Raw genomic sequence first — 24627 nt, forward strand, 5'->3', positions numbered from 1 at the left:
TGACTTAGACGTTCCATACTGACCCTACAGGATGACGACATGAATGGTGTGGCCATGTGAGAGGGACAGGTGACGAGAAGCAAGAACAGGGGGTGATGGAGACAGTGTGACAGCAACAGGTGACAAGGAGGAGACAGCATGACAGCAACAGGTGACATGGTAATAAGAAAATACCCTAGGGATTGGTGTCATGTTGGTAGGGCGGCCTTATGACAGTGACAAGGGACAGTACGGAGAGTGCTGCAGTGAGAGACGACAATATTGAGACACTGCCGCGGTCATGGGTGACAATAGGGAGACGGTGGGGCAGGAAGAGTGACGGATTGACAAGACGGGGACAACACAACATATAGGACCCTTGCCATCTCCTTGGCCATCAGGTGGCTCAGATGATCTTTCCCCGGGTCTGGCCTTCACGAGGTGGATCTCATGACAAAACAAGACACCAGGTCCCCGTTCTCTAGTCTCCTTGAAGCAAGGTGGGGACATACACCCCCCCCACAGTCCTCCAGCCAGGTAACTCTGCCCCAAACTTTGACAGATGCTGGAGTCAGAAGCGGGGCCCCCCGGACTCCGTTTTGCTGAGGGTGGCACTGGTTTCCAGCATCCAGCATCATTAAGCACCATTTGAGCCCGGGGAGCAGAGAGGGAATGGATGGTGTCTAGGTGGGACCCGATCTGTGGGTGATTTGGTGGCGACTCTGCTGGCTGCAGAACCCCCCGGCTTGGGTCTCTGGCCTCCCAGGGATCCTGCACCTGACCAAGGGTTCTTTCTGCCGTGACCGATTTCCGCCGCTTGCAGTTTAAGAATCCTGACACTCTGGGTGACGGTACAACTGTTAATGGGTGACAATGTCACAGCAATAAGGTAGAGGTGTTAACGGTGACAGGAGACAACATGAATGTCCCAGGCGGTGGAGCAAACCAGAAAACAGCAAGGTGTCCCATGGGTGGGAGACAGTGAGAGGGCAACAGCAGTGGGTGACACTGATGGGTGAGCCTGTAATGGGAATTTGGTGGCCATGCAATATTGACAGGGAGACTGTGTGAATGCTTTACACTTATGACAGTGTTGGGGTGCACTAGGATGCTGGAGGGGGAGTCCGAGCCTAAATGTCTCTTCACGACAGTGTGATGTAACAGTCCTCATACCGGTAATGGACACCAGCGTAACAGACTCAGGCAGTGGAAGGCAACGTGGCGTGACATTGGTGAGGAGGGTGCAGTGGCAAAAAACGCTCACTCCCTGCTGTCATTAAGAACCTCCACGTGTCACTGAGACTCCCAACAGCTCCACGCTGCCTCTGTCTCTCCACACCTGATGGATTCTTTCTCCCCTGGCTTCCAGAGAGTGGGTAGGGAGAATTCTAGAAGGAATCACTGCCTGATCTACCAGTGTAGATCATGCCGTGTCCCTGGTGTGGGACTGTACCTCCCCACATTTCACACGTATGCTGGGCTGCTTCTGAGGCAGCCGGAACCTATCCCAGTGCCCGTGTAAGGCACACTTGGTGGCTGAAGAGCAGACCAGGGTGGACCTTGGCAAAGGAGCCTAAGAAGCGGTGACACAGGCGTCCCCGAAAGCTGGCTCATCCACGACAGCCCCCGGGCCTTCCCACGCTGGAATTCCACACCTCTGTCAACTTGATCCTGGGGTTCCTTTCCTATCTCACTCTCCCCACACCTCACCACCCCTCCTGACTGTCCTCACTGGCCCCAGAAAACCCTCTCCCTCAGCCTCAGCCTCCCTGAATCTTGTCCCCAAAGTTTCGCTCTGCCTCATGTCTCCCTAGCCCAGCCCTGGAGCCCTCACTGCTCCCCAGACCCAGTTCTAGACTCCACAGAGCAGTCTTCAGAGTGACTCATCTTCCTGGAAGCCCACCATGGCTCCCCTCAGAGGTTGGGGGAGACACTACTGAGGGCTCCTGGCCTCTGCTTACCCCTCCAGCTTCGCTCTTGCCTGCCTTCCCTTTTCTCCCCTCCCCCAAAGCTCCAGTTTTGCTCAATGTACGCATGTTCCATACTCTCCTGTCTCTAGGCATTTGCCTATCTTTCCCCCAACTTTTCATATTTGCTCTTTTCAATTGAGCCTTCAAGGTTCCCATTCCCAGGCAGAATGCTCCTTTCTGGGCTTCCCTGGTGGCGCAGTGGATAAGAATCGGTCTGCCAAGGCAGGGGAAACGGGTTTGAACCCTGGTCCGGGAAGATCCCACACGCTGCGGAGCAACTAAGCCCATGCGCCACAACTACTGAGCCCGCGTGCCACAGCTACTGAAGCCCGCGTGCCTAGAGCCCACGCTCCACAACAAGAGAAGCCACCACAGTGAGAAGCCCACGCACTGCAACAAAGAGTAGCCGAGTAGCTCCCACTTGCTGCAGCTAGAGAAAGCCCACGCGCAGCAACGAAGACCCAACCAGCCAAAAATAAATAAGTAACAAAAAAAAAAGAATGCTCCTTTCTTTCCCCCCTCCTGGGGTCCTTCTCTCTGGCCCAGGAGTGTCATAGAGTCCAGGTCTGTCTCTTGGGACCCATATTGGGAGATTATAAAAGTTATCTCTCTCATAGAGTTTTTTTGGTGATTAAATGAGATAATGTGTATGAAACTCTTAACACCAAGTCTGGAACATAAGCACCTGCTAAATATCACCTCAAATTGTTATTTGCTATTTATTTATTACATTCCAGAAGTACTTTTTTTTTTTTTTTTGTGGTATGCGGGCCTCTCACTGTTGTGGCCTCTCCCGTTGCGGAGCACAGGCTCCGGACGCGCAGGCCCAGCGGCCATGGCTCACGGGCTTAGTTGCTCCGCGGCATGTGGGATCTTCCCGGACCAGGGCACGAACCCGTGTCTCCTGCATCGGCAGGCGGATTCTCAACCACTGCGCCACCAGGGAAGCCCAACATTCCAGAAGTACTTTGATGGAGGCATGATCAGCACAATCAGCTTTGGGAATTCAATAGGGTAAAGTAACAATTTCGGTGTGGGGAATGGATTTTTGAACTGGGCTTTGCCAGATGCATAGGAGTTTGCTGAGTGGAATAACAGTCTCAGGTCCAACAAACAGATTCTGACTAATCCCCATAATCAGGCTCACAGGTCTGGTGGTGTCTGTTCTCAGAGGTGGGAAAGTAGTGGGGAAAGCTAGAAATTTTTGTTTGGATATAAGCTCCAGCTAGGGAGCAGAAATTCTAAAATTCAGCCCCTGTGACAGGTGGAGAAACTGAGGCTCAGAATGTCTAGAACTTCTGGATTCTTAAACTCTTCATTTTGAGAATCAGATTAAAAATGTGGACCTCCTCTCTAGAAAACGCATCTTTGGCCAACGTTTTGCCTACATTTTTAGGGGCTTTCAGATCTCAGTCTAGTTAAGAATCCAGGCCCCAGGCGCCAGGTAAGTTTCCCAAGTCACCCTTGGAATTCTCCTTGCCCGAGGGAGGAGGCGGCGTCTCGGGAGGACGTAGGAGTGGGCCTCCAGGTGAGTCCTGGGACCTTTCAAGCCTGGTTCTCTTCCAGGCCACCCCAAATCGCAGCCCCATCTCAGGGCACCACCACTCAATTTCTATCTGAAAACGCGGTCCCCCCCAGCCTCCCCATGCCGCGTCTCAGCCCACGCCTACGGCGCTGTGCCCCCCATTCCATTTCTTCAGCCCCTCGGAGTTTCTCCCGGAGTCCCAGGCCCTCCCCCAACTCCAGCCCCTCCCTCCGCCCGGCATCGGAGCCCCCGGCCCCCGCCCTGGGAGCTTCAGAGGTGCAAACGCGCCCTCCCCCAACTCCTCCCGCCCCCGACTCCCCCCCGTGTGGCAGCTCTGCGCTGGGAACTCGGCGGGGTCGGCCTCTCGGTTCGCGTTCCCGCCCCGGGCCCCCGGCGCCGCGCCGAACCGGCCCTCCTACGCCGAGCCCCGCACGTCCGCTCGCCGCGCCTGCCTCCACGCGCGCCGGCTGGCAGGTAGGGGAAGCGCGGGACCGTCGGCGGGCGGAGGAACCGGAGAGCAGCGGGTTGGGGGGAGGCAAGGGCTGGAGGAGGGGGCAGGGGCGACGTAGGGGGAGGGGATTCCTTTGTTTGCAGCCGGCAGCCCCGGACCCAGACCCTTCCCCTCCCCGCGCTACGCTCGGCGCCGGCGTGGGGCGCGGGGACCTGGCGCGGGCGGGAGGGGCTCGGCCCGGGTGCGGGTGCGGGCGCGGGCGGCGGGCACAGCAGGGCTCCGACCCGCAGGTGAGGGCGGAGCCGAGCGTGGTCGCGACTCCCGGGCCTGCGTCCCCGGCCCTGCCCGGTGGAGAACGCGGCTGGCGGGCTCTGAGGACGCGTGCCCCCTCCTCGTCGGCGGAGCCCGGGATTCCTCGCTTCCCGCCCCCCCCTCCCCCGGTTACCCCGTGCAGTGCGCGCCGTCCCCCCGCTCATTCATTCCACAAACTCCCGGGCGCGGTTCTCAGAGGCAAAGTGGGGGGTGAGGGAGGAGTTGGATCAAGCCAGGCTGGAGATGGAGGCCCCGTGGGCCCTGAGTCTGCGTAGAGAAGGCGTCCTCGGAGTGCAGACCAGCCGGGACAGCCTGGGAGCAAGAAAGGGGTGCCCCCTCGCCAGCTGGGCCGATTCTTTCTCGCTTCCCCGTCAAAGGTGACAAAGGTCTTTTCCTTCTCCGAGGACCTTGGGACCACCTGGTCAGACTCTCATGTCACCCCAAGGCCCAGAGAGGGGCAGCCACTGGCCCAAGGGCACACAGCAGACTCCCCATCTGTTCTGCACCTAAGCCCAGTTCTTCTCCCTGGTGCGGAAAGTGGGACTTAAAGGGGCCCCGCATGAAGGCCACTTGGTCGCCTTTTGCTCCCTGAGGGTTCAGCTTCCATCCTCCTAACCTTTGCCTGGTCATCTCCTCTGCCAGGAGTGGCCGTGTCCCCATCGCCTCCCTCCCATCCTTCCAGGTCCTGGAGAGAGCCAGCCACCTCCTGGAGGGTAGGGTACCCTTGATCTTCTTCCCCTTCCTCCCCTCTGCCTGGGCTTCACCTCCCACGCAGCCCCTCACTAAATGTGTGATGGCCTTTGTTTGCTTCTCTGTGAAGTGGGCACAAAAGCTGTCCCTTCCCTGCTGGGCAGAGGGGTGTTCTGTCCTTTGGGAAGTTCCAGCCTGTGCCCCCTGCTCCTGGAATCCTTTCCTCTCATCTGGATGCCTGCCCCAGCCTCTTCAACCGCGTGCTTCCTCTGGGGCCCCTGCAAGTCCTTCCACACTCCATCAAACACCCATTTCTGCCCTTGTTCCTCCCACTTAGAGCCCTTTAAGGGCTCTCCATTGCCCTTGACGTACAAGTAGAAGCTCCATTACGCAGGTTTGCACTCCTGAAACACCCTGGCTGCCTGCCACCCCCTTCCCTCCACTCAGCGGTCCACCATCTTCTTGCCTCTGCTCTCAGTGTGCTGTGTCTGCCCTGACACCCTTCTCCTGGATGACTCCATTGCGGAGACATCACACCTCCTCCGAGAAGCCTCCCCTGACTGTTCACCTGCTTGCGGGTCGGGGTTGGATGCCTCCCTGGGCTCCCACAAGCCCTCAGTTTCTCCATCCTGGCAGCCGTCCCACTGCTTCTGGTTCTCCCGGGTGCCCCGTGGCCAAGGGCTTCTTGCTGAGGTTGACTCTGCTTCCTCTCCGCAGCCTCCGAGGGACACGTCACGGTTCTGGAGGTTCTGTGCTTGACAAGGAGAGGGGCTGGCACCCACACCATGGCCCGGGACCCCTTGGCTCGGCTCTTGCTGGCCTGGACAGCCCTGTCGTGCGTGGCGGGTGTCCAAGGCCGTTGGGATGGGGCCGTGGAGGCTGCAGGTCTCGGACGTGTGAGCAGGCGTGGCAGCCCAGGCTTCTTGCAGGGGTGTGTGGTACCCGGGATGCCGAGAAGCCCCTGGGGTGTGGGCTGGGCTGGGCTGTCCTGCTAGGTGCGGGGGATGAGGCCCAGGGGATGTCCAGCTGGGCAGGGGCTCACCAGCCACGCCTGCTCTCCTGAAGGCCGAATGTGTGTGGCTCCCGATTTCATGCCTACTGCTGCCCCGGCTGGAGGACGCCGCCCGGTGGGAACCAGTGTGTCGTGCGTGAGTGTTTCTCCCTTCCGGAGGTGGGGGGCGCAGGCAGGGGACACTGGGGCAGTTCTCTTACTTACTGCCAGCAAGTCCAGCCTTGTTCAAAAGTGGACTTGGCCTGGGACGTCTGGCTAAGCCACAGGAATGGCCCTTGCTTCTGTCTGCAGGCTCCGAGGCCACCTGCCCATGTTTCTTTGTCGTACAACTTCCCTGTGTCTGTCTGCTTGTTGGTCCGTCTGTCTGTCTCAGTCTCTGTCTCTTTCTGTCTTGGTCTCTCTCTGAGTCTCTGTCTTTTTTTTTTTTCCGTGTGTGTGTGTGTGTGTGTGTGTGTGTCTCAATCTCTCTGTTTCCCCACTCCCACGCACACCCCATTCTAATGTGTCTAGAATCCGACTCCACTCCCAGAAGACGCCCCCTCGCCTCCTCCCCAACTGTACAGCCAGTGCCCCAGCACCTCCAGCTTCTGTCCTTACTACTCAGCGTTTCTGGCCCAAAGAGCACCTCTGTCTCCCAATGGCTCCAGCAGAGCCTTGGCCCCCGCGGCACGCACGGGGTGGGGATGGCGGAGGGTTTGAGTCCTGGCCTTGACCGTTGCCTGTTACTCTCCAGCGGTCTGTAGGCACGCCTGCGGCGAGGGCTTCTGCTCGCGACCCAACCTGTGCGCCTGTGCTGATGGGAAGCTGGCCCCCAGCTGTGGGGTGAGCCGAGGTGAGCAGGAAATGACCCCCCAGGACTTCCCTGGCGGTCCAGTGGGTAAGACTCTGTGCTCCCAACGCAGGGGGCCTGGGTTCGTTTCGATCCCTGGTCAGGGAAGATCCTGCATGCCGCGTGGCGAGGTCAAAAAAAAAAGTAAAAAATGAAAACAAAAATTATAAGCTTAGGGGCTTACCTGGTGGCGCAGTGGTTGAGAGTCCGCCTGCCTATGCAGGGGACGCCGGTGCGTGCCCCGGTCCGGGAGGATCCCACGTGCCGCGGAGCGGCTGGGCCCGTGAGCCATGGCCACTGCGCCTGCGCGTCCGGAGCCTGTGCTCTGCAGCGGGAGAGGCCACAGCAGTGAGAGGCCCCGCGTACCGCAAAAGAAAAAAAAAATATAAACAAAATTATAAGCTTAAAAATAAATAAATAAAGTGACGACCCCCCCCCCCCAGGGGTGGGAAGAGAAGGTGAGAGGCTTCCCGAAGCTTCTGGGAACGCAGGCTGGTTTTGCTGAAGGACCAGAGCCAGGCTGGGCGCACCTAGTCCCGGCGCCTTGTACATGCATCTCGGGGCCTTCCTGTGTGTCCCTCTTCCCCGCCCGCAGGGTCGGGGTGCAGTGTGAGCTGCATGAATGGGGGCAGCTGCCGAGGGGAGTCCTGCCTGTGCCAGAGGGGCTACACGGGCACCGTGTGTGGGCAACGTGAGTACCCATCACGCACACCTGGGCTTGGGACCCCCAGAGGTCAGGTCTCTGCTGCCACCTGCCCACCGCCCACGGGTCACTCCTCTGGGACCAGGATTGGAGGGGACACACTCACTCATTGTCGCAGTCTTATCTCTTGGTCTGGGCCATCTTGTGGGGGTTCCTGCGTGAAGGAGGGCTCGCCCGGGCCTCAGTTCCCTCTGCTGCTGGGGGACCTCAGGCCACACCACCCCCCACTTCCTCCACAGCCGTCTGTGACCACGGCTGCCACAACGGGGGCCGCTGCATCGGGCCGAACCGCTGTGCCTGTGTGTACGGCTTCATGGGGCCTCAGTGTGAGAAAGGTACCAAGCTGAGCGCGGGGCAGGGGTTTGGGGGGAGGAGGGCTTCCTGGCAGCCCCTGAGACGTGGCCAGGCCCTGGGAGGGTCCAGCTGACCTCCTTCCTGCTGTCCCTGCTGCTGTGAAGGGCAGAGAATCTGTGCTCCAGGGAAGGGAGTCACGGAGGGCTTCCTCTAGAAGGGATAAGTCGGAGTTCATGAGATGGACACGCCCCCTCATGTTGCACCCTCACTATTGAAATGATCCCACGGGCTGAGGTGGGTGGAGGTCACCCGTTGGGAGGCTGTTACCAAGACAAACACGGTGGAAACAACAATGTTTTGTGAGAAGTTGGATGTTGGGGGATGGGGTGGGCGAGGGGAGGGATGGAAGCAGGGACAAAAAATCCCAGGTCTGCTCTGAAAACTGGAGGGAAGGTGGTGCAGCCGGGGGTAGGGAGGGGAAGACCCTGAGGTTCAGTGTTGGCCGAGGAGCCTGTGGGTCACCCAAGAGGCAGCTGGACACCCAGGCCTGGGGCTGCCCCATCCACGGGGCTGAAGCCCAGAGGATAGTTGAGGTTCTTGGGGAAGAAAAGGGAGGGCGATTTAAGGGTCCACCGTGGGCAGCTGAGAATGAGAAAGTGAACAAGAGCAGGTGGCGTTGGGGATGCCCAGGCTGGCGAGTTTTTCAGCTGTAGCAGCCATCAGAGTGCCCTGTGTGTCCAAGGAGCCCGGGAAGGCGAAAATGGGCAGGACCCTGGGACTCACCCCAGCGTGAAGGGTGCTGCTGGGGATGGAGGCCCATCTGTGGCCGAAGCCGGGTTGGAGAGGGCATAGCCATGAATCAGAAGCTGGAGGGGCTGGGGGTTTACCTGGGTTTGAGAGTGAACATTTGGAAAGTGGATTTGGCAAGAAAACAGAGTTGGAATTCGGGCTGACATGGGGAGCAGTCGGGATGGCTGAGGGAAAATGAAGGTTAGTGGAGAGGGTGGGAGAGGAGAGGCCTGGAGCGGGGGGGTGGGGGCCCCAGAGAGAGGCAGGGTTGGGTGCCTAGGCAGGAGTGAGTGGGGTTCCAGGGTCCTGGACGACTGAGGTGAGATTCTGGGGGCCGTGTTTTGCTTTAGGAAGTCAGGACTGTCACGGGTCTCCCCTCCTTCATACAGGCCTGGGGGCTGGCTTTGGCGTCTCCTTCTGGAAGGGGCTTCCCTTGGTCCAGTGCCAGCCCCTTGATTGGAGCCATCTGGAGGATGGAGCCAGGAAGTCACATCTGGGCCCATGCACGGCGGTGGGGGGACCAATGAGACCACCTTCAGCTGGGTGGGGAGGGGGTGTCAGGGATGCAGAGTTGTGGGTTTAGAGCATTTGGGCGGATTCTGGGTCTGGGAGATTTGGCTGAGCCAGATGTGTGCTCAAGGATGAGAGAGGCTCTCCAGAGGGGCATCCATGGGTCCCTGCCCGGGCTTGAAGGGAGGGTGGGCCTGGGGGAGTGGTGGGGGTCTCCAGTCATGCCCGGGGCTTTGTAGGCTTGGAGGTCCTGGCCTCTCTTGGAGGTTGGTTGGAGAAAGCTTTGGAGAGAAAGGGTTTTGAAGGGAGAAAAGGAGTTCATCAGGTAAGGAAGGGAAACAGTATGAGTAAAGGCTTGTGGTCAGGAAAAAAAACCTGGTGTGTTGGTATAGGGAGGCTGGGAAGGTGGCTACCGCCGTGGTCCAGGCAAGAAAGGTAGAGGCCTGAGTTGGGCTTGCCGGGATGGAAATGCAAGGGGTGGGGGCAGCCTGAGGCCAGCTGCCCACATCCATCTGCCCTGCAGACTACCGGACAGGGCCCTGCTTTGGTCGAGTGGGCCTGGAGGGGTGCCAGCACCAGCTGACAGGCCTCGTCTGCACCAAGGCTCTCTGCTGTGCCACTGTGGGCCGGGCCTGGGGCTTCCCATGTGAGCTCTGCTCTGCTCAGCCACACCCCTGCCGCCGGGGCTTCATCCCCAATATACACACGGGGGCCTGCCAAGGTGAGTGGGGGGCCCAGTGCGTGAGGACCGAGGTCCTGGGAGCCAGGGCTGAGTGGGAGCTCTCAGCAGCCTTGGTTTCCCCCTTTGACGTGCCTCTCATTTCCTTGCAGACGTGGATGAGTGCCAGGCTATCCCAGGCCTGTGCCAGGGGGGCAGCTGTGTCAACTCTGTGGGTTCCTTTGAGTGCCGCTGCCCAGCTGGACACCAGCTCAGGGAGAACAGTGCCAAGTGTGAAGGTGGGCGACGGGGAGGGGTTCAAGCTGGGACCTCCTCTCCGCTCTGGGCGGGCTCAGGCTCCCCTGCAAGGAGGAGGAGGTGGAGGTGGGGTAAGGCTGGTGCGGGGCAGGACTCTAACTGGACATCTGTCTACATAGATGTGGACGAGTGTCTCAGCGTGCCAGGCCTCTGCTCCGGGGGCGACTGCACCAACACGGTCGGGAGCTACGTGTGCACCTGTCCCCGTGGTTATGCCAGCAGCCTGGACGGTACCCGTTGCTTGGGTGAGCCAGGGCCCAGTGGGGCTGGAGGGGCAGAGGGCAGGTAGGAGATATCTATCTCTGCAACCCTCTGGCCCTCGGGCTCCTCTAGCCCTTTGATTTCTATGTCCTTCTGTCTTTTTTGGACCCTGGTTTCCATCCCCTCATTAATTCTGGTTCCCTACCCATTGGCCTTTGTGCTCTCTGGACCCCAGTCTGAGAGGCCCTCTAGCCCCCATCTCTATGCCCTTTACCTCTCTGGTCCCCTGTCTCGGTGTCTTGGCTTCACGGGCTTCCTGTGCCCCTCTGCCCCTTGGACTCTATGCCCTTCTGGCTCACTGGTTGCCTTTCTTCCCTTTCTGGCTCCCGCCTCTGTGCCCCTCTAGCCCCCACCTCTATGCCCCTCTGCCCCTCTAGCCCCCATCTCGATGCCCATCTGGTTATCTGGCCTCCGTCTTTACGCTCTTCTGCCCATTAGCCTCTCTGGCCCCGTCTCTGTATCCCTCTCTCCGCTCCCAAAGACTTTTTAAAAGTACCCCATCTTCCCCCACACCGTGTTTGAGATAAACTAGGGCCCAGAGAGGGGAGGTTTGCTTAAGCCAAATCCGCAAGTCCAGAAGAGAGAGCTACCCACACCCCAGGTCCCCAGACCACCCCGCTCCCTGCCCCCAGCCAGGGTGGGGTCATCTGGGCTGTGCCTCCCCCTGGAGGTTCACCCTCCTGGCTGGGGTGGGGGGATCCTTAGGCTCTCACTCCCTGTCCTGCTGTCTTGATGAGCTGGTCATTAGACTTCAGGGGTTGCCAGTGGCCAACAGGGCTGGCCAGGAACACTTGTGGTGGCGCATGGGCAGCGTCTTGGTTTGGGGACGTGGGGCGGGCTTGGCAGGTCTCCAGCACCACTCGGACCTCTCAGGCCGGGTCTCTACCAGCCAGGACAGGGAATATTGTGTCTGGAGTTCTGCCAGTGTGCCATGGCCAGCGCCAGACCTATTTATTCCTCCAACTCTGGGGGCCATCTTGGCTGGCATGGAGGCTACCTCTGGGCACGTCCCCTGGACTGTGGGGAATTTCCCAGCTACCAAATAGCAGAGCCTAGATTTGAGCCCAGGTCAGGTGTCCTCTGAACATGGGCTTGGAATTCAGTCCTGGGTTCCAACTGCTACTTAAGCTGCTTGCATACTCTGTGACCTTGGGCAAGTGACTTAACTTCTCTGGGCCTCAGCTGCCTCATCTGCGAAACGGAGATAATGGCTGTAGTAAACCACATGGGGAGGATTAAATAACAATTTATGAAGAGATTTGCCCAGGGCTGGATGTAGGGGGCACTCAATACACATTCACAAAGACAGGGGAGCGGGGAAGTTGGGGTTGTGACTGCTTAGCAGGGCCTGATCATAGTAAGCGCTTAATAAGCAAAGGCAGCATCATTTTTGTCAAAATTCTTAAGTTTTGTCTCGCCTTCCCTACTTGAGAAGCAGCTGCTTGGTCAGGTCCCCTGGGGTTCAGGGATTTGGGTTTCCATCCCGCCTCGCTCTCCAGCAGCTGTGTGACCTTGAACAAGTCTGTTGACCTCTTCTCGCCTGGGCAGGCCCAGTCCTGTTCGTGGGCCAGGGGTGCTGCTGGGAGTGCAGAGCCTCGACTCCCACACATGCACCTGGGGACACCCCTCCCCCCACCCTCCCGCCAGGTGCATGGGGTATGGCTGGGGAGGTGGAAACGCTTGCTGTTTTCTCCGCCTCGGGCAGCTCAGGGACAGCTGCAAGGGCCCTCCAGGCTGGTGGGAGGGGTTTTTCCGCCGTGGGCCACTGGCCAACATTTGTGGGTTTTCAAACCTAAAAATATGCTCTTTTGGAGTCAGAGCTTGAGAAATATGATCACCGCGTAACGCCATCAGGCTCGAGGGCACAGTGGAAGCGTCTGTGGTTCTCGTACCTGGGGAGTCTCTGCCTCAGTCTCCCCAGGAGTTGCAGCCATCAGTCCACCAGTCCCAGCCCCTCCTCAAATTCACAGCCTCTTAGGTTTCCCTAAGAGGAATGCCCAGGGCTGGTAGGTGGGGGGACACACAGATAATAGATCCCAGCATCTCTGCTTGAACACCCAGCATGACTTCTCACCGGGGCAACCCCCTAAACCAGGGGTCTTCCTCAGTGTGGTTGAATACCCACAGTGACAGGGGGCTTCCTGACAATGCCAGCTTTAGATGTTGGGACACTTTTGCTCAGCATGAGCCCGAGTCTCCCTCCCTGGGGTAATTTGGAAATCTTGGTAATAAGATCCTCACTCAGTGAGGATCGGCCACGTGCCAGATACGGTGCACTCAGCAATACTCTACCAAGATGGGGTGGGTGCTCTGAGCATCTCCTATCCACGGGTGGAGAAACTGAGGCACAGAGAGGCAAGGAGGTCTGTCCTGCAGATGGTGCTGGTAGAGCTGGGATTTGAAGTCTGGTAATGGAGCCTCCCGACCCCCCACCCCCTTGCAGACCACCGTGCTGGCACCTGCTTCTCGGCGCTGATCGTGGGCCGCTGTGCCGGAGACCTCGCTGGCCACTATACCCATAGGCAGTGCTGCTGTGATACGGGCAGGTGCTGGGCAGTTGGCCCGGCCCCTGAGCTGTGTCCGCCGCGGGGCTCTGGTGAGTGAGCCTGGGGCCACCTCCCACCTTCCTCTGTCCCCAGAGGTTGGCCTGCGGGTTGGGATCCCGGGGCACAACTGAAGGCTTGGCCTCCAACCCCGCTTCCTTGCAGATGAGTTCCAGCGACTGTGTGCCCTGGGGCTCCCGCTGTTGCCCTCCTACCCAGGCCCCTTCCCCGGCCTCCCTGGCTTCGGATCCAGTGGGCGTGGGGTTCCCAGCCTGGGCCTTGGTGACACCGACATTGGTGAGGGCTTGGGATCCAAGACTCCTCCCTTGGGGGAAGGGGGTCCAGGCCTCAGAGACAGAGTCAGGGCTTTGGAGTGTGGGTCCTGGCCTGGGCAGTAGGGATGCAAGTACTGACAGTTGTCTGGGGCTGGGGGTAGATTGAGGATCCAGACCTCCAGGTCAGGGTTTGGGCCTAGGGCTGGGGTGGGGGGCTGGGGGGTCTCCGCCAGGGTGGAGGTGTGAATCTAGGGCAGGACTCTGGGCTGAAGTGGGAGAGCCTGGCCATAAGGGTAGGGTTCCAGCTTCTTGAGTGGGTGTCTGAACCCGGAGGTGAGGTCCAGACCCAGGGGGCCAGCACGTGCTCGGCTGTCCCACGTCGGCCCTACTCACAGGCACAGCCACGCTGAACCAGACCACTGACATCTGCCGACACTTCACCAACCTGTGTCTCAATGGCCGCTGCCTGCCCACCTCTTCCAGCTACCGCTGCGAGTGTAACGTGGGCTACACCCAGGACGTTCGGGGGGAGTGCATCGGTGAGCAGCGGCTGGGGCAGGGGTGGGCTGGGGGCGGGGGAGCGCCCTGGCGGGCTGGGGCTCAGGGTCCTCTGCCTGCAGACGTGGACGAATGTGCCAGCAGCCCCTGCCACCACGGAGATTGCGTCAACACCCCCGGCTCCTACCACTGCCGGTGCTGGGAGGGCTTTCAGGCCACGTTCCCCAAGCAGGAGTGCGTGGGTATGGCCGTCCGTCGGAGAGTGGGAGTGACTGGGAGCCTGGCTGATGGAACCTGCATCTGAATTAGAGCCTGGGGGCTAGGAGGACGCCTGCTGACTGACTGCCTGCCTGCCTCCCCACCAGACATGGACGAGTGCATCGCTAGCGGTGGCCTCTGCCACCACGGCCGCTGCGTCAACACGGCAGGCAGCTTCCAGTGTGTCTGCAATGCAGGCTTCGAGCTCGGCCCCGACGGCAAGAACTGTGTGGGTGAGTTGAGGGTGAGCGGCTGGGGAAGCGGCTTCCGGGCCCCAGTAGCTGCCTTTTGCATCTTGCCACTTCTGCTGCATCACCCACCTCCCTCCTCACGGTGGCTCCTCTGCTCCCCTTTCTGAGACGAACCAGCCCATCTGAGATCCTCTGTGTGGTCTGTCCTACTCACTCCTTCATTCTCTCCTTCCTGAATTCATTCCCTGAATCCCAGGAAGGGGCCTTTGGGGTAAGACCATGCCATCAGCTGTCTGCCCCTGCCCCTGACTCATGGCCCCTCACCTGTCCTCGAGAGAGTCTGGCCTCTGAGAGAGGTGGGTCAGGACCGTGGAGAGCGCCCCGATCTCAGGCTCCCTGTGGGGTATGGGGGTGCCACCCAAGCTCCCCATAGCTTGTAAGGGCCACCGGGGACTCCCTTTATTCTTTTCTGTCACACTCTCTGAGACCTGCCTTGCAGTCTTCCGTCATCAGGAAGGATTTTCTTCCTTTCATTCTTTTTTTTTTTTTTTGCAGAGCATTTACTTTCTATTGATTTTTAGATACATTTAGAAAGTTGGTTATTAAATTAGCTATTTTCTTAGCATTAACTTTAGGTATAGTAATTTATGTCTGTGCATAAATCATTATTATTTTTATTTGCATTGTTTTTTTACTAGATATCACCTACGGAAAGTAATTTTGATTAATTCATTGTTTTATAATTTTACCATCATCTTTCTTTCTTTTTTTTTTTTTTTTTTAAATTTTTGGCTGCTTTGGGTCTTCGTTGCTGCACACGGGCTTCTCAGGGTGGTGGCTTCTCTTCTTGCAGAGCACAGGCTCTAGACGCACAGGCTTCAGTAGCTGTGGCACGTGGGCTCAGTAGTTGTGGCTTGTGGGCTCTAGAGCGCAGGCTCAGTAGTTGTGGCGCACGGGCTTAGTTGCTCTGAGGCATGTGGGAACTTCCCGGACCAGGGCTCGAACCCGTGTCGCCTGCATTGGTAGGTGGATTCTTAACCACTGTGCCACCAGGGAAGCCCTACCGTCAAGTCTTTAATATTTCCTTCAGACCTCTGCATAGTCTGTAACCAGTAAGAGTTGAAATCCTTAATCAGTGTTTTTCTTGGTACATATAAATTTTATTTTTTAATTTACTTTTTGTAGTTGATGTATAGTTGATTTACAATGTTGTGTTAGTTTCAGGTGTACAGCAAAGTGATTCAGTTATACATATACCTGTATCTATTCTTTTTTGGATTCTTTTCCTTTATGGGTTATTACAAAGTATTGAGTATAGTTCCTTGTGCATTCTTTCATTTTTTAAGAAAATTTTTAGCATCTTTATTGATATATCGTTCCATACCATGAAAGTGGCCATTTAAAGTGTACACTTCAATGGCTTTTATTTATTTATTTATTTATTTTTTGCGGTATGCGGGCCTCTCACTGTTGCGGCCTCTCCCGTTGCGGAGCACAGGCTCCGGACGCGCAGGCTCAGCGGCCATGGCTCACGGGCCCAGCCGCTCCGCGGCACGTGGGATCTTCCCGGACTGGGGCACGAACCCGCGTCCCCTGCATCGGCAGGCGGACTCTCAACCACTGCGCCACCAGGGAAGCCCACTTCAATGGCTGTTAGTACAAGCATCAGCACAATCTAAGTTTAGAACCTCTTTATCACCTCCTCTCCATTAGCAGTCATTCCAGAATCCTCTCTCTTCCCCGCCAGCCCTCGGCACTAGGCTAATCGACTTTCCGTCTCCATGGATTTGCCTGTTCGGGGCATTTTGTATAAATGGAATCACATACCCCGTGGCCTTTTGTAACTGGCTTCTTTCACTGAGCATCATGTTTTCAAGGTCCACCCACGTTGTAGCAGGTGTCAGAACGTCATTCCTTTTTATTGTCAGGTGACATTCCATTATATGAGTAGACCACATTTTGTTTATACCGTCATCAGTTAATGGCTATTTGGGTTGTTCCCACTTTTTGCTGTTGTGGATCATGCTGCTATGAATGTTCACGTACAAGTTTCGATGTGGACCTTTTATTCATTTATTCTTTTCTTTCCTTCCCTCCCTCCTTCCCTCTCTTCTTTCCTTCCTTCCTTTTGGTACAATCCTTTATTGTTCAAAACTGATACTTTGGTAAACAAAGCATTTCTGCACCCACCGCCTTCCTTTACATTAGACTGTTTTCTTCTCAGCTGACAGTTTTTGCCCTTTTCTTTTTTAAATTCAAGTGAGATTCACACAAGATAAATTTAATCATTTAAAAGTGAAAAATTCAGTGGCGTTTATTTAGTAGTTGTTGTTGTGCACCCACATTTATTCAAATTTTTTCTGTAGGAAAGTAAACATAGCATTTTTAAGTGAACAATTTGGGGGCACTTGGGATATTTCCAATGTCGTGCAATGACCATCTCATTTATGCAATTCTTTTTTGCATTTTTAAAAATCGTGGCACAATATACATAGTGTACAATTTACCCTTTAATCCTTTTTTTCTTTTCCATTAGAGTTTATTACAAGATATTGAATATATAGTTCCCTGGGCTATACAGTAGGACCTCATTGTTTATCTATTTTATGTACAGTAGTGTGTATCAGCTCCATTCCTACCCTTTTTAAAGGAACAGTTTGGTGGCATTTAGTACATTCATAAAGTCATGCAAACACTACCTCATTTTTGCCTTTTTTTTTGCATTTTTCATTGTGGTGAAATACACATAACATAGTTACCATTTTAACTATTTTTAAAGGAACAGTTGGTGGCATTTAGTGCAATGTTGTGTAACCACTTATTCGACTTTGAACAACGATTTATGGAGCACCTACGGTGTGTCAGGATGGAAGATGCAGACTCGAGCTAGTGGCCCCGGTCTTGCCTCAGGGGAGTTCATACTCCAGCAGTTCACTATATCCAAGTCGACATAGTCCCCGACAGTCACCTTTTGTCCTGTCAGGCTTAAACTGCCCTGGGAAGGGTCCCTGGAAAAGTGAGGGGGCTGGTCTACCTGGCAGGGCTGGCCCAAAGAGGGGTGACTGCTGGGACCGTGCTGGGAACCAGCCTCTCCCGGTGTCCCCAGACCACGACGAGTGTGCCACCACCACCACGTGTGCCAACGGAGTGTGCCTGAACGAGGACGGCAGCTTCTCGTGCCTCTGCAAACCCGGCTTCCTGCTGGCGCCCGGTGGCCGCCACTGCGTGGGTGAGGCTGGAGGCTGGGCCACAGGGGAGTGATGGGGATGGGGAGGAAGAGGTGAGGGGAGGCGGCGAGGGCGGGTGGCGGGGAGACTGGGACCTGTCGCAGTCGCCCACGGCCCCCCGCAGACATCGACGAGTGCCAGACACTGGGCATCTGTATGAAGGGCCACTGTACCAACACCGAGGGCTCTTTCCGTTGCCACTACCTGGGGGGGGGGGGGGCTCGCGGTGGGTGCGGATGGCCGCGTGTGCGTGGACGCCCACGTGCGTAGCACGTGCTACGGGACCCTCGACAAGGGCTCCTGTGCCCGCCCCTTCCCCGGTGCCGTCACCAAATCCGAGTGCTGCTGTGCGAGCCTCGACCACGGCTTTGGGGAGCCCTGCCAGCTGTGTCCTGCCAAGAACTCCGGTGAGGGTCGGCTGCTCCACCTCCACCCGCTTTCCTTTAGCTCTTGCTTCTAGATGATCACCCAAGGGGGCAGGAGGGGACAGTGGGGGGGAGGGCTTGGCTCCTATGGGGTGGGGGTGGGGTGGGGATTTCTCTCCCCAAGAAGACACGGAAGGAAGTTGCTCTTCCCATCGCGGGGTGGCATCTTAGTCCCAGACCCTCGCTCAGCTCCAAGGGCCCACGTCTTGGGCATGGTTTGGGTTCGGCAATGGCCAGTGAACCCTCTTGCTCTGCTCCCGCCACTCCAGCCGAGTTCCAGGCCCTGTACGGCAGTGGTCCTGGCATCACCACGGGTGGCAGAGGTGAGCGGGGCAGTGCTGGGACAGAGGGGTGGCGTCGTGGTTGGGCACTGTCGTGTCGCTTGGGGCTGCCGTAACAAAGTCCCACAGGCTTGGGAGGCTTCAACAACAGACGTTTATTCTCCCACAGCTCTGGAGAGGCTAAAAGTCCGAGATCAAGGTGTGAGCAGGGATGGCTCTTTCCGAGGCTGTGAGGGAGGGTCTGTCCCATGCCTCTCCCACAGCTTCTGGCACTTCACTGTTAAATCCTCAGCTGGTAGAAGCATCACCCTGATCTCTGCCTTCATCTTTTTTTTTTTTTTTTAAGTTTACAGTGTTGTGTTAGTTTCAGGTGTACAGCAAAGCGATTCATCTGCCTTCCTCTTGACATGGGGTTCTCCTTGTGCATCTGTGCCCAAATTTCCCCCTTGTATAAGGATACAGTCACATTGGAATGGATTGCGGGTCCACCCTAATGAATTCCTTTTAACTGGATCACCTCTGTAAAGTCCTTGTCTCCAAATAAAGTCACATGCTGAGATCCTGGGGGTTAGGACTCCAACCTCTGACACTATCCCTTCCTGAAACGGCCTTTCTGCCTGAGCAAGAAATAAAAGGACTTAGAATTGTCAGATTTCCCATCCACTGCTAGGCCATCAGGGCAGGATAGATGTCCACCCCTTCCCCACCCCCGTCAGTTAAAAGGGACAGATTCTGGAGATTCTGGAGCCAGATGCGTGGGTTCGAATCCTGGCCCTACTATTTATTGATTGAATAACCCCAGGCAAGTTACCTACCGTCTCTGTGCCTCCTTGTCTGTACAGTGGAGATAACGGTAAGACCCATTTCAGGGATGCTGTGAGGATCAAATGAGTTAATATGCTTGGCACAAAATAGTGAACATCCTATAATAGTAGTGATTATGATTGCACTTTTTTTTCAAAATTATGTTGCTGCCATATAAACATCTGTTCCATGAGTTCCAAACTGGGGACAGTTTTGCCCCCCCTCCCTAGGGGCCATTTGGCAATGTCTGGACAAGTATTGGGGACGGTGCTACTGGCAATTCCTGGGTAAGGCTGCGAATGCTGCTCGATATCCTACACTGCACAGGATGCCCCCCGTCACAGCAAAGGATGATCTGGCCCCAAATATCCACAGTGCTGAGAAACCCTGGTTTCAAGGGGAAGGAGGCAGGGTCTAGGCTGGAGCTCTGGCCCCGGGGGACATGGCTTCTGGAGCCTCCAGGGAGCCAGGGCAGCTGCTGACGCCCTCCTCCTGGTGCAGACATCAACGAGTGTGCCCTCGACCCTGATGTCTGTGCCAACGGTATGTGTGAGAACCTGCGGGGCAGCTTCCGCTGCATCTGCAACCTGGGCTACGAGGCAGGCGCAGCCGGCAAGGAGTGCATGGGTGAGCGTGCCCAGCAAGTGGACGGGCAGGTGGGTGGGCCGCCCCCACTGCACACCGCTCACCCCGCTCTCCCCCCCTCACCCTGCAGATGTGGATGAGTGTGCACTCAACAGCCTCCTGTGTGACAACGGGCGGTGCCGGAACAGCCCTGGCAGCTACAGCTGCTCCTGCCTGCAGGGCTTCAGCTTCCGGCAAGACACGGAGACCTGCAAAGGTACAGGGTCCCGGGGCACACAGCCACGCACACGTACATGCAGATTCTTATGCACGCTGCATGCTGTGGATACACGCATGCTCAAAGACACATGTATACCTGCATTCATGCACACAGACACGCTCAAAGGCATACATGTATTCACACTCAGTCTCACAGTTACACACACTCGTAGGTACACACGCAATACCCACATTCACACACTTGTTCTCACACTTTACACGCATGCTCGCAGCCACAGTTACACCCTCAGGCACACCCTTATGCAGACACTCAGACCCTCCGACATTCACACGTGTGTGCATATGATCACTCAGTTACAAAACACACTCACATACCCATATTCACACTCACAGACATTCCCACAGTCACACGCCCTCACACGCACACTCTCAAAGATATGTGTGTGCCCACATTCTTTCACTCACCCTTTCACACACTTAGGCTCACAGCCACACACACAACCTCACATACCTGCACAGTTGTGCACTCACGTGCTCATACACACTCACGCTTATACACAAGAATACGTGCCCATCCTCCCTCTCACACACGTGCGGTCACTGACACATACACACGTTCAAGTGTGCATGCTCGCCATTGCCCACACACACTTTGTTGTGATGACCTTGCCCATCGCATAGATCCCTTGGCACTCACAGTCACTGCGCGCGCGCACGCGCACTCACACACACACACACACACACACACACACACACACACACAGAGTCACGCAAAAGCTTTCCGTCTGGCCCCACCCCTCCGCTGGTCCTTTGTCTTCTTTCCAGCTGACACCCCTCCCCCACCCTGGCCACACCCAGGCCTCCATCCCCTCTGGGTTTTCCTCCTGCCTCTCACCTGTCTTGTGCCATGACCGATCCTTTGAGGGCCACGGTTCCCCACCGTGCCTATCTCTGCACTTTTACCTGTGTGCGCTCCCAGGACCCTGCACGTCAGCGTGGTTGTGCAGGTGCACAAGAGGATTCAGTGCAAACTCACGTGCGTCTGAGCCTGCGCAGTCCGTTCCCTTGTATTCTGACCGCTTGCGCCCCTTGCCTCTGGACTTTGGCAGCCGTGGGGAGGAGTGGCCCCTGGTCAGGTGGGGCTCCCCCTCCTGCAGCTCAGGACTCGCTGGGGGGTGGGGCGGCTGGGGGCGGCTGTCCCTGCAGACGTCGACGAGTGCCTGTCCAATCCATGTGTGAACGGCGTGTGCCGCAACCTGGCCGGCTCCTACGCCTGCGAGTGCGCCCCCGGCAGCCGCCTGGGACCCTCCGGCACCGTGTGCTTAGGTGAGAGGCCCCACGGAGCAGCGGGGACCCCGACGCCCCGGAGTAGGCTGGGTCTCTGCGGGTCGGCGTGCAGGTGTGGGCCCGCCAGGTGAGACAGCAAGCCCCTCCCCGCAGACAGCACCAAAGGCACCTGCTGGCTGAAGGTCCAGGATGGCCGCTGTGAGGCGAACCTGCACGGAGCCACCCTGCGGTCCGAGTGCTGCGCCACGCTCGGGGCTGCCTGGGGGAGCCCCTGCGAACGCTGTGACATGGGTAATGCCCTGGGTGGGGGGGCTCCGGGGGCTCCCACGCCCTCGGGACAACTGGGGTGGGACAGATCCCCTGTGTTTGAGTGGAGACAGTGACTCCTCTCCCCAACCACAGACCCCGCCTGTGCCCGTGGCTTCGCCCGCGTGAAGGGGCTCAGCTGCGAAGGTAACCCCCATCCCCACCCTCTGCGGTTCGCCCTCCAAGCCACACGTGGGCGAGTGTCATGGGGGCTGCCTGGGGCCCCCTCCCTGAAGTCATTTGAGATCGAGACATTCTCCCTTCTTGGTACCTGGGTCTTCCCCTCGACCCACCAGCCCCTGAGGCTGGCACTGCCCCTTCCCCCTCCCCAAGGACCACGTGGTGTCCTGAGGCCCCAGGGGAACAGCTCCTGGGAGCCTCCAGCCCTTGCCTCTCCCCCTTGCCTGCCGCTGCCCAGATGTGAACGAGTGTGAGGTCTTCCCGGGGGTCTGTCCCAATGGGCGCTGCCTCAACACCGCTGGCTCCTTCCACTGCGAGTGTCTTGAGGGCCTGACGCTGGATGCCACGGGCCGCCTGTGCGTGGGTGAGTACGGGCTGGGTCCCCATGCAGGGCCCCCCTGCCCTTCATTGCCTCCACCCCCAGCGGCTGGAGACCCCTCCTAGGGACAAGCGGGATCTCGGGGGTCCTCCAGGACCCTCTGCTCACTGCCCACCTCCTGCCCACGTGTCTCCAAAGACATTTGTTTTGGGGGATGCATCTTCTTAACTGCCCTTCTAAGGAAGGTCATTGCAGATGGCAAAATCTCGTGGAATCATACTTGGCAACCTTCGTTTATTCTTTCTTGTTACAGAGTAAGGTTTACAACGGGGGGATTTGAGCAGGAGGCACCTCTAGCATGAGTGCTGAGTGATGCTGGTGAACCTTCCTCAGCATCCAGGGCTCAAACCCTCACCCTGAATGGCTTACCCTCAGTCTCAAAGGCTCTGAGATCTTTTCCCCCTCGATGAGGGCATCTTGCTTTGTCCCTATCAGCATCTTGAACAAGACATTTCTTGGCCAAAAGCATGTGCCGGCCAGCAAGTAGTGCTCCGAGTTCTATCAGTTTTTCCTCCTGTCGTCCCATCAATCCATTGGTAGCCTCCTTGGGGTCACCTTGGAGCCTGGTCAACATAGGCAGCTGGGCCCTGATGACCCTTCTCAACTTTGATTTCCTTCTAAACTGAGCTTCAGGTGTGCAGCGGGTCTTCTTGCTGGTTCCAAAAGGTGAGCAAGGAAAGAAAGTCACTGAGTAAAGAGAAAAAAGCCATTGCTGAATTCACGGCCAGGTGAAATGGCTCAGTCTGGTCAGCCCTGGACCAAGGCACTGGGTACACGGGAACTTAAGACAGATCCCTGTGTGTCATGGCACTTCTGCTTATCTTTATTTTTTTCCTAAAGATTCTGTAACAGGGTCTTGTCCTCAAATGGACCCACTTAAATGTATGTTCCTTTTGTAAAGAGTGAGAAGTTGGCTTAGACCAGGGATCAGCCAACTGTTTCTGCAAAGGGCCAGAGAGTAAATGTTTTCAGCTTTTGGGGCCTCACGGTCTGTTGCAGCTGCTCAGCTCTGCTGTGTAGTGTAAGAACAGCCACATACCAGTACGGAAACAAATGGATGTGGCTGTGTGTCAATAAAACTTTATTTACAAAAACAGGAGGCTGGCACCCCAGGCCGTAGTTAACCAGCCCCATTCTTAGACCCTCATGTCTGGTGCTGAGGGAGGCTTATCCACTCCCAGATTATTCTAAGGGAGTTTTACAGGTTAAACACACACACACTCTGGAGCCAGATGGCCTGGTTTGAACCCCGTTCTACCTCTTACTAACTGTTTGGCCTCAGGTCAACTACCTACCCCTTCTCTGCCTCAGTTTTCTTGCCTGTAAAATGGGCATGATGATAATATTTTCCTCTTGGCGTTATTTTGAGGATTCAATGGATTGATGAGCTTAGAACGGTGCCCATCACATAGCAAGCACCTAGCAGTGGAAGTTATTATTATAGTGTAAGTTTTGGATTATACCATTATTCAAATGTAACTGTTGGATTATATCATTTTTTAAATGTAACTGTTGGGAATTCCCGGGTGGTCCAATGGTTAGGACTCGGTGCTCTCACTGCTGGGGGCCCCAGGTTCGATCCCTGGTCAGGGAACTAAGATCCCACCAGCCGTGCAGCGCTGCCCCCCCCCAAAAAAAAGGAAGCATTGGATGATATCGAATCTCAGCATGAGGAAGTCACTCTTCCCGTTGGGGAGGAAGTTTCAGAAGAAGCTGCTGAAGGAGGCTCTTAATGCCTGTCCTGGCAGGCACGGTGTGGCAGGGGTGGGACTGCTGACTGCCCCTCCTTGCAGATGTGCGCCTGGAACTTTGCTTCCTGCATTGGGATGAGGATGAATGTGGGGCCGCCCTGCCCGGCAAGTACCGGATGGACATCTGCTGCTGCTCCTTGGGGGCCGCGTGGGGGGCCGCGTGCGAGGCGTGCCCTGAGCCTGAGTCCCCAGCGTTTGCCAGCCTGTGTCCCCGGGGGCTGGGCTTTGCCAGCCGGGACTTCCTCTCAGGCCAGCCCTTCTATAAAGGTGTGTTTGGGCTCAGTGAGCCTGGTGGATGGGGATGAGGGCACAGCGTGGGCAGAGGCCTGGAGATGGGAAGTGTGTTTGGGAGAGAGCAAACATCTGTGGCCAGAGGGGTGAACGCTCAGGAGGTGGGGACCCGGAGACATCGGAGCAACGTGACGCTTTGTGTTCCCATGCTGCAGATGTGAATGAGTGCAAAGCCTTCCCCGGGCTGTGTGCACACGGCACCTGCCGCAACACCGTGGGCAGCTTTCGTTGCTCGTGTGCTGGGGGCTTTGCCCTGGACGCCCAGGAATGGAACTGCACAGGTACGTGCCTGCATCTGCCTCCTGGGCGGTGGGGGGCGCCTACAGGGATGGGGGCCATGAACTAGAGGCACCTAAAAGACAAGAACCGGCCTTTTCCTGCCTGTCTACCTGCCTGCTCTGTGACCGAGGACAGCTCAACACCCTCTCTGGGCCTTCAGGATCCCAGCTATAAAAGGAGGAGCTGGCGGAGGTGGGCTCCAGGGGCCTCCAGGCTGGAAGGAAATTCCCTGCCCTCATCTGGGGTGCAGTCCCGGCACCTCTGTTAACCTGGCTCAGTTCAGCAGCTTGGGGCTCCTGTGCACCCCTGGGTGTTTGCAGACGTGGAGGCCCGGCCCGTGCCCACTCTCTCCACAGACATTGACGAGTGCCGCATCTCCCCTGACCTCTGTGGCCAGGGCACCTGCGTCAACACCCCGGGCAGCTTCGAGTGTGAGTGTTTCCGTGGCTACGAGAGTGGCTTCACGATGATGAAGAACTGCGTGGGTAGGCAGCCACCCCGGGAAGGGTGATGCTCGGGGGTCTCGGGGCCGAGCCGAGGGATGGGG

At 57.1% G+C, this 24627-nt stretch overlaps 1 protein-coding gene and 1 long non-coding RNA gene across 2 annotated transcripts in view; one reads left to right on the forward strand and one right to left on the reverse strand.

Annotated features, from left to right (window-relative positions):
• The first annotated feature begins 3888 nt into the window (after positions 1–3888).
• Positions 3889–24627, forward strand: part of FBN3 (fibrillin 3) — a 61963-nt gene continuing 41224 nt past the window's right edge. The window contains 28 exon segments of the mRNA XM_059063025.2: positions 3889–3948; positions 4880–4950; positions 5645–5858; positions 5993–6075; positions 6673–6771; positions 7364–7459; positions 7711–7806; positions 9588–9785; positions 9896–10021; positions 10160–10285; positions 12745–12897; positions 13010–13141; positions 13515–13658; positions 13740–13859; positions 13983–14108; positions 17173–17295; positions 17418–17500; positions 17502–17700; positions 17988–18041; positions 19305–19430; positions 19519–19644; positions 20814–20933; positions 21048–21185; positions 21297–21347; positions 21619–21744; positions 23553–23777; positions 23957–24082; positions 24437–24565. Of these exon segments, the coding sequence (XP_058919008.1) occupies positions 5713–5858; positions 5993–6075; positions 6673–6771; positions 7364–7459; positions 7711–7806; positions 9588–9785; positions 9896–10021; positions 10160–10285; positions 12745–12897; positions 13010–13141; positions 13515–13658; positions 13740–13859; positions 13983–14108; positions 17173–17295; positions 17418–17500; positions 17502–17700; positions 17988–18041; positions 19305–19430; positions 19519–19644; positions 20814–20933; positions 21048–21185; positions 21297–21347; positions 21619–21744; positions 23553–23777; positions 23957–24082; positions 24437–24565 (3271 nt within the window). The 5' untranslated portion in view covers positions 3889–3948; positions 4880–4950; positions 5645–5712.
• LOC136794108 (uncharacterized) lies at positions 18135–21006 on the reverse strand. Its single transcript, XR_010840454.1, has 3 exons — positions 20503–21006; positions 18815–18873; positions 18135–18616 (listed from the first exon to the last, which is right to left on the reverse strand). It is a non-coding gene; the product is annotated as an uncharacterized lncRNA (long non-coding RNA).

The sequence above is a fragment of the Kogia breviceps genome, chromosome 4 (genome assembly GCF_026419965.1).
Source record: "Kogia breviceps isolate mKogBre1 chromosome 4, mKogBre1 haplotype 1, whole genome shotgun sequence".
Taxonomy (NCBI): Eukaryota; Metazoa; Chordata; class Mammalia; order Artiodactyla; family Physeteridae; genus Kogia; species Kogia breviceps.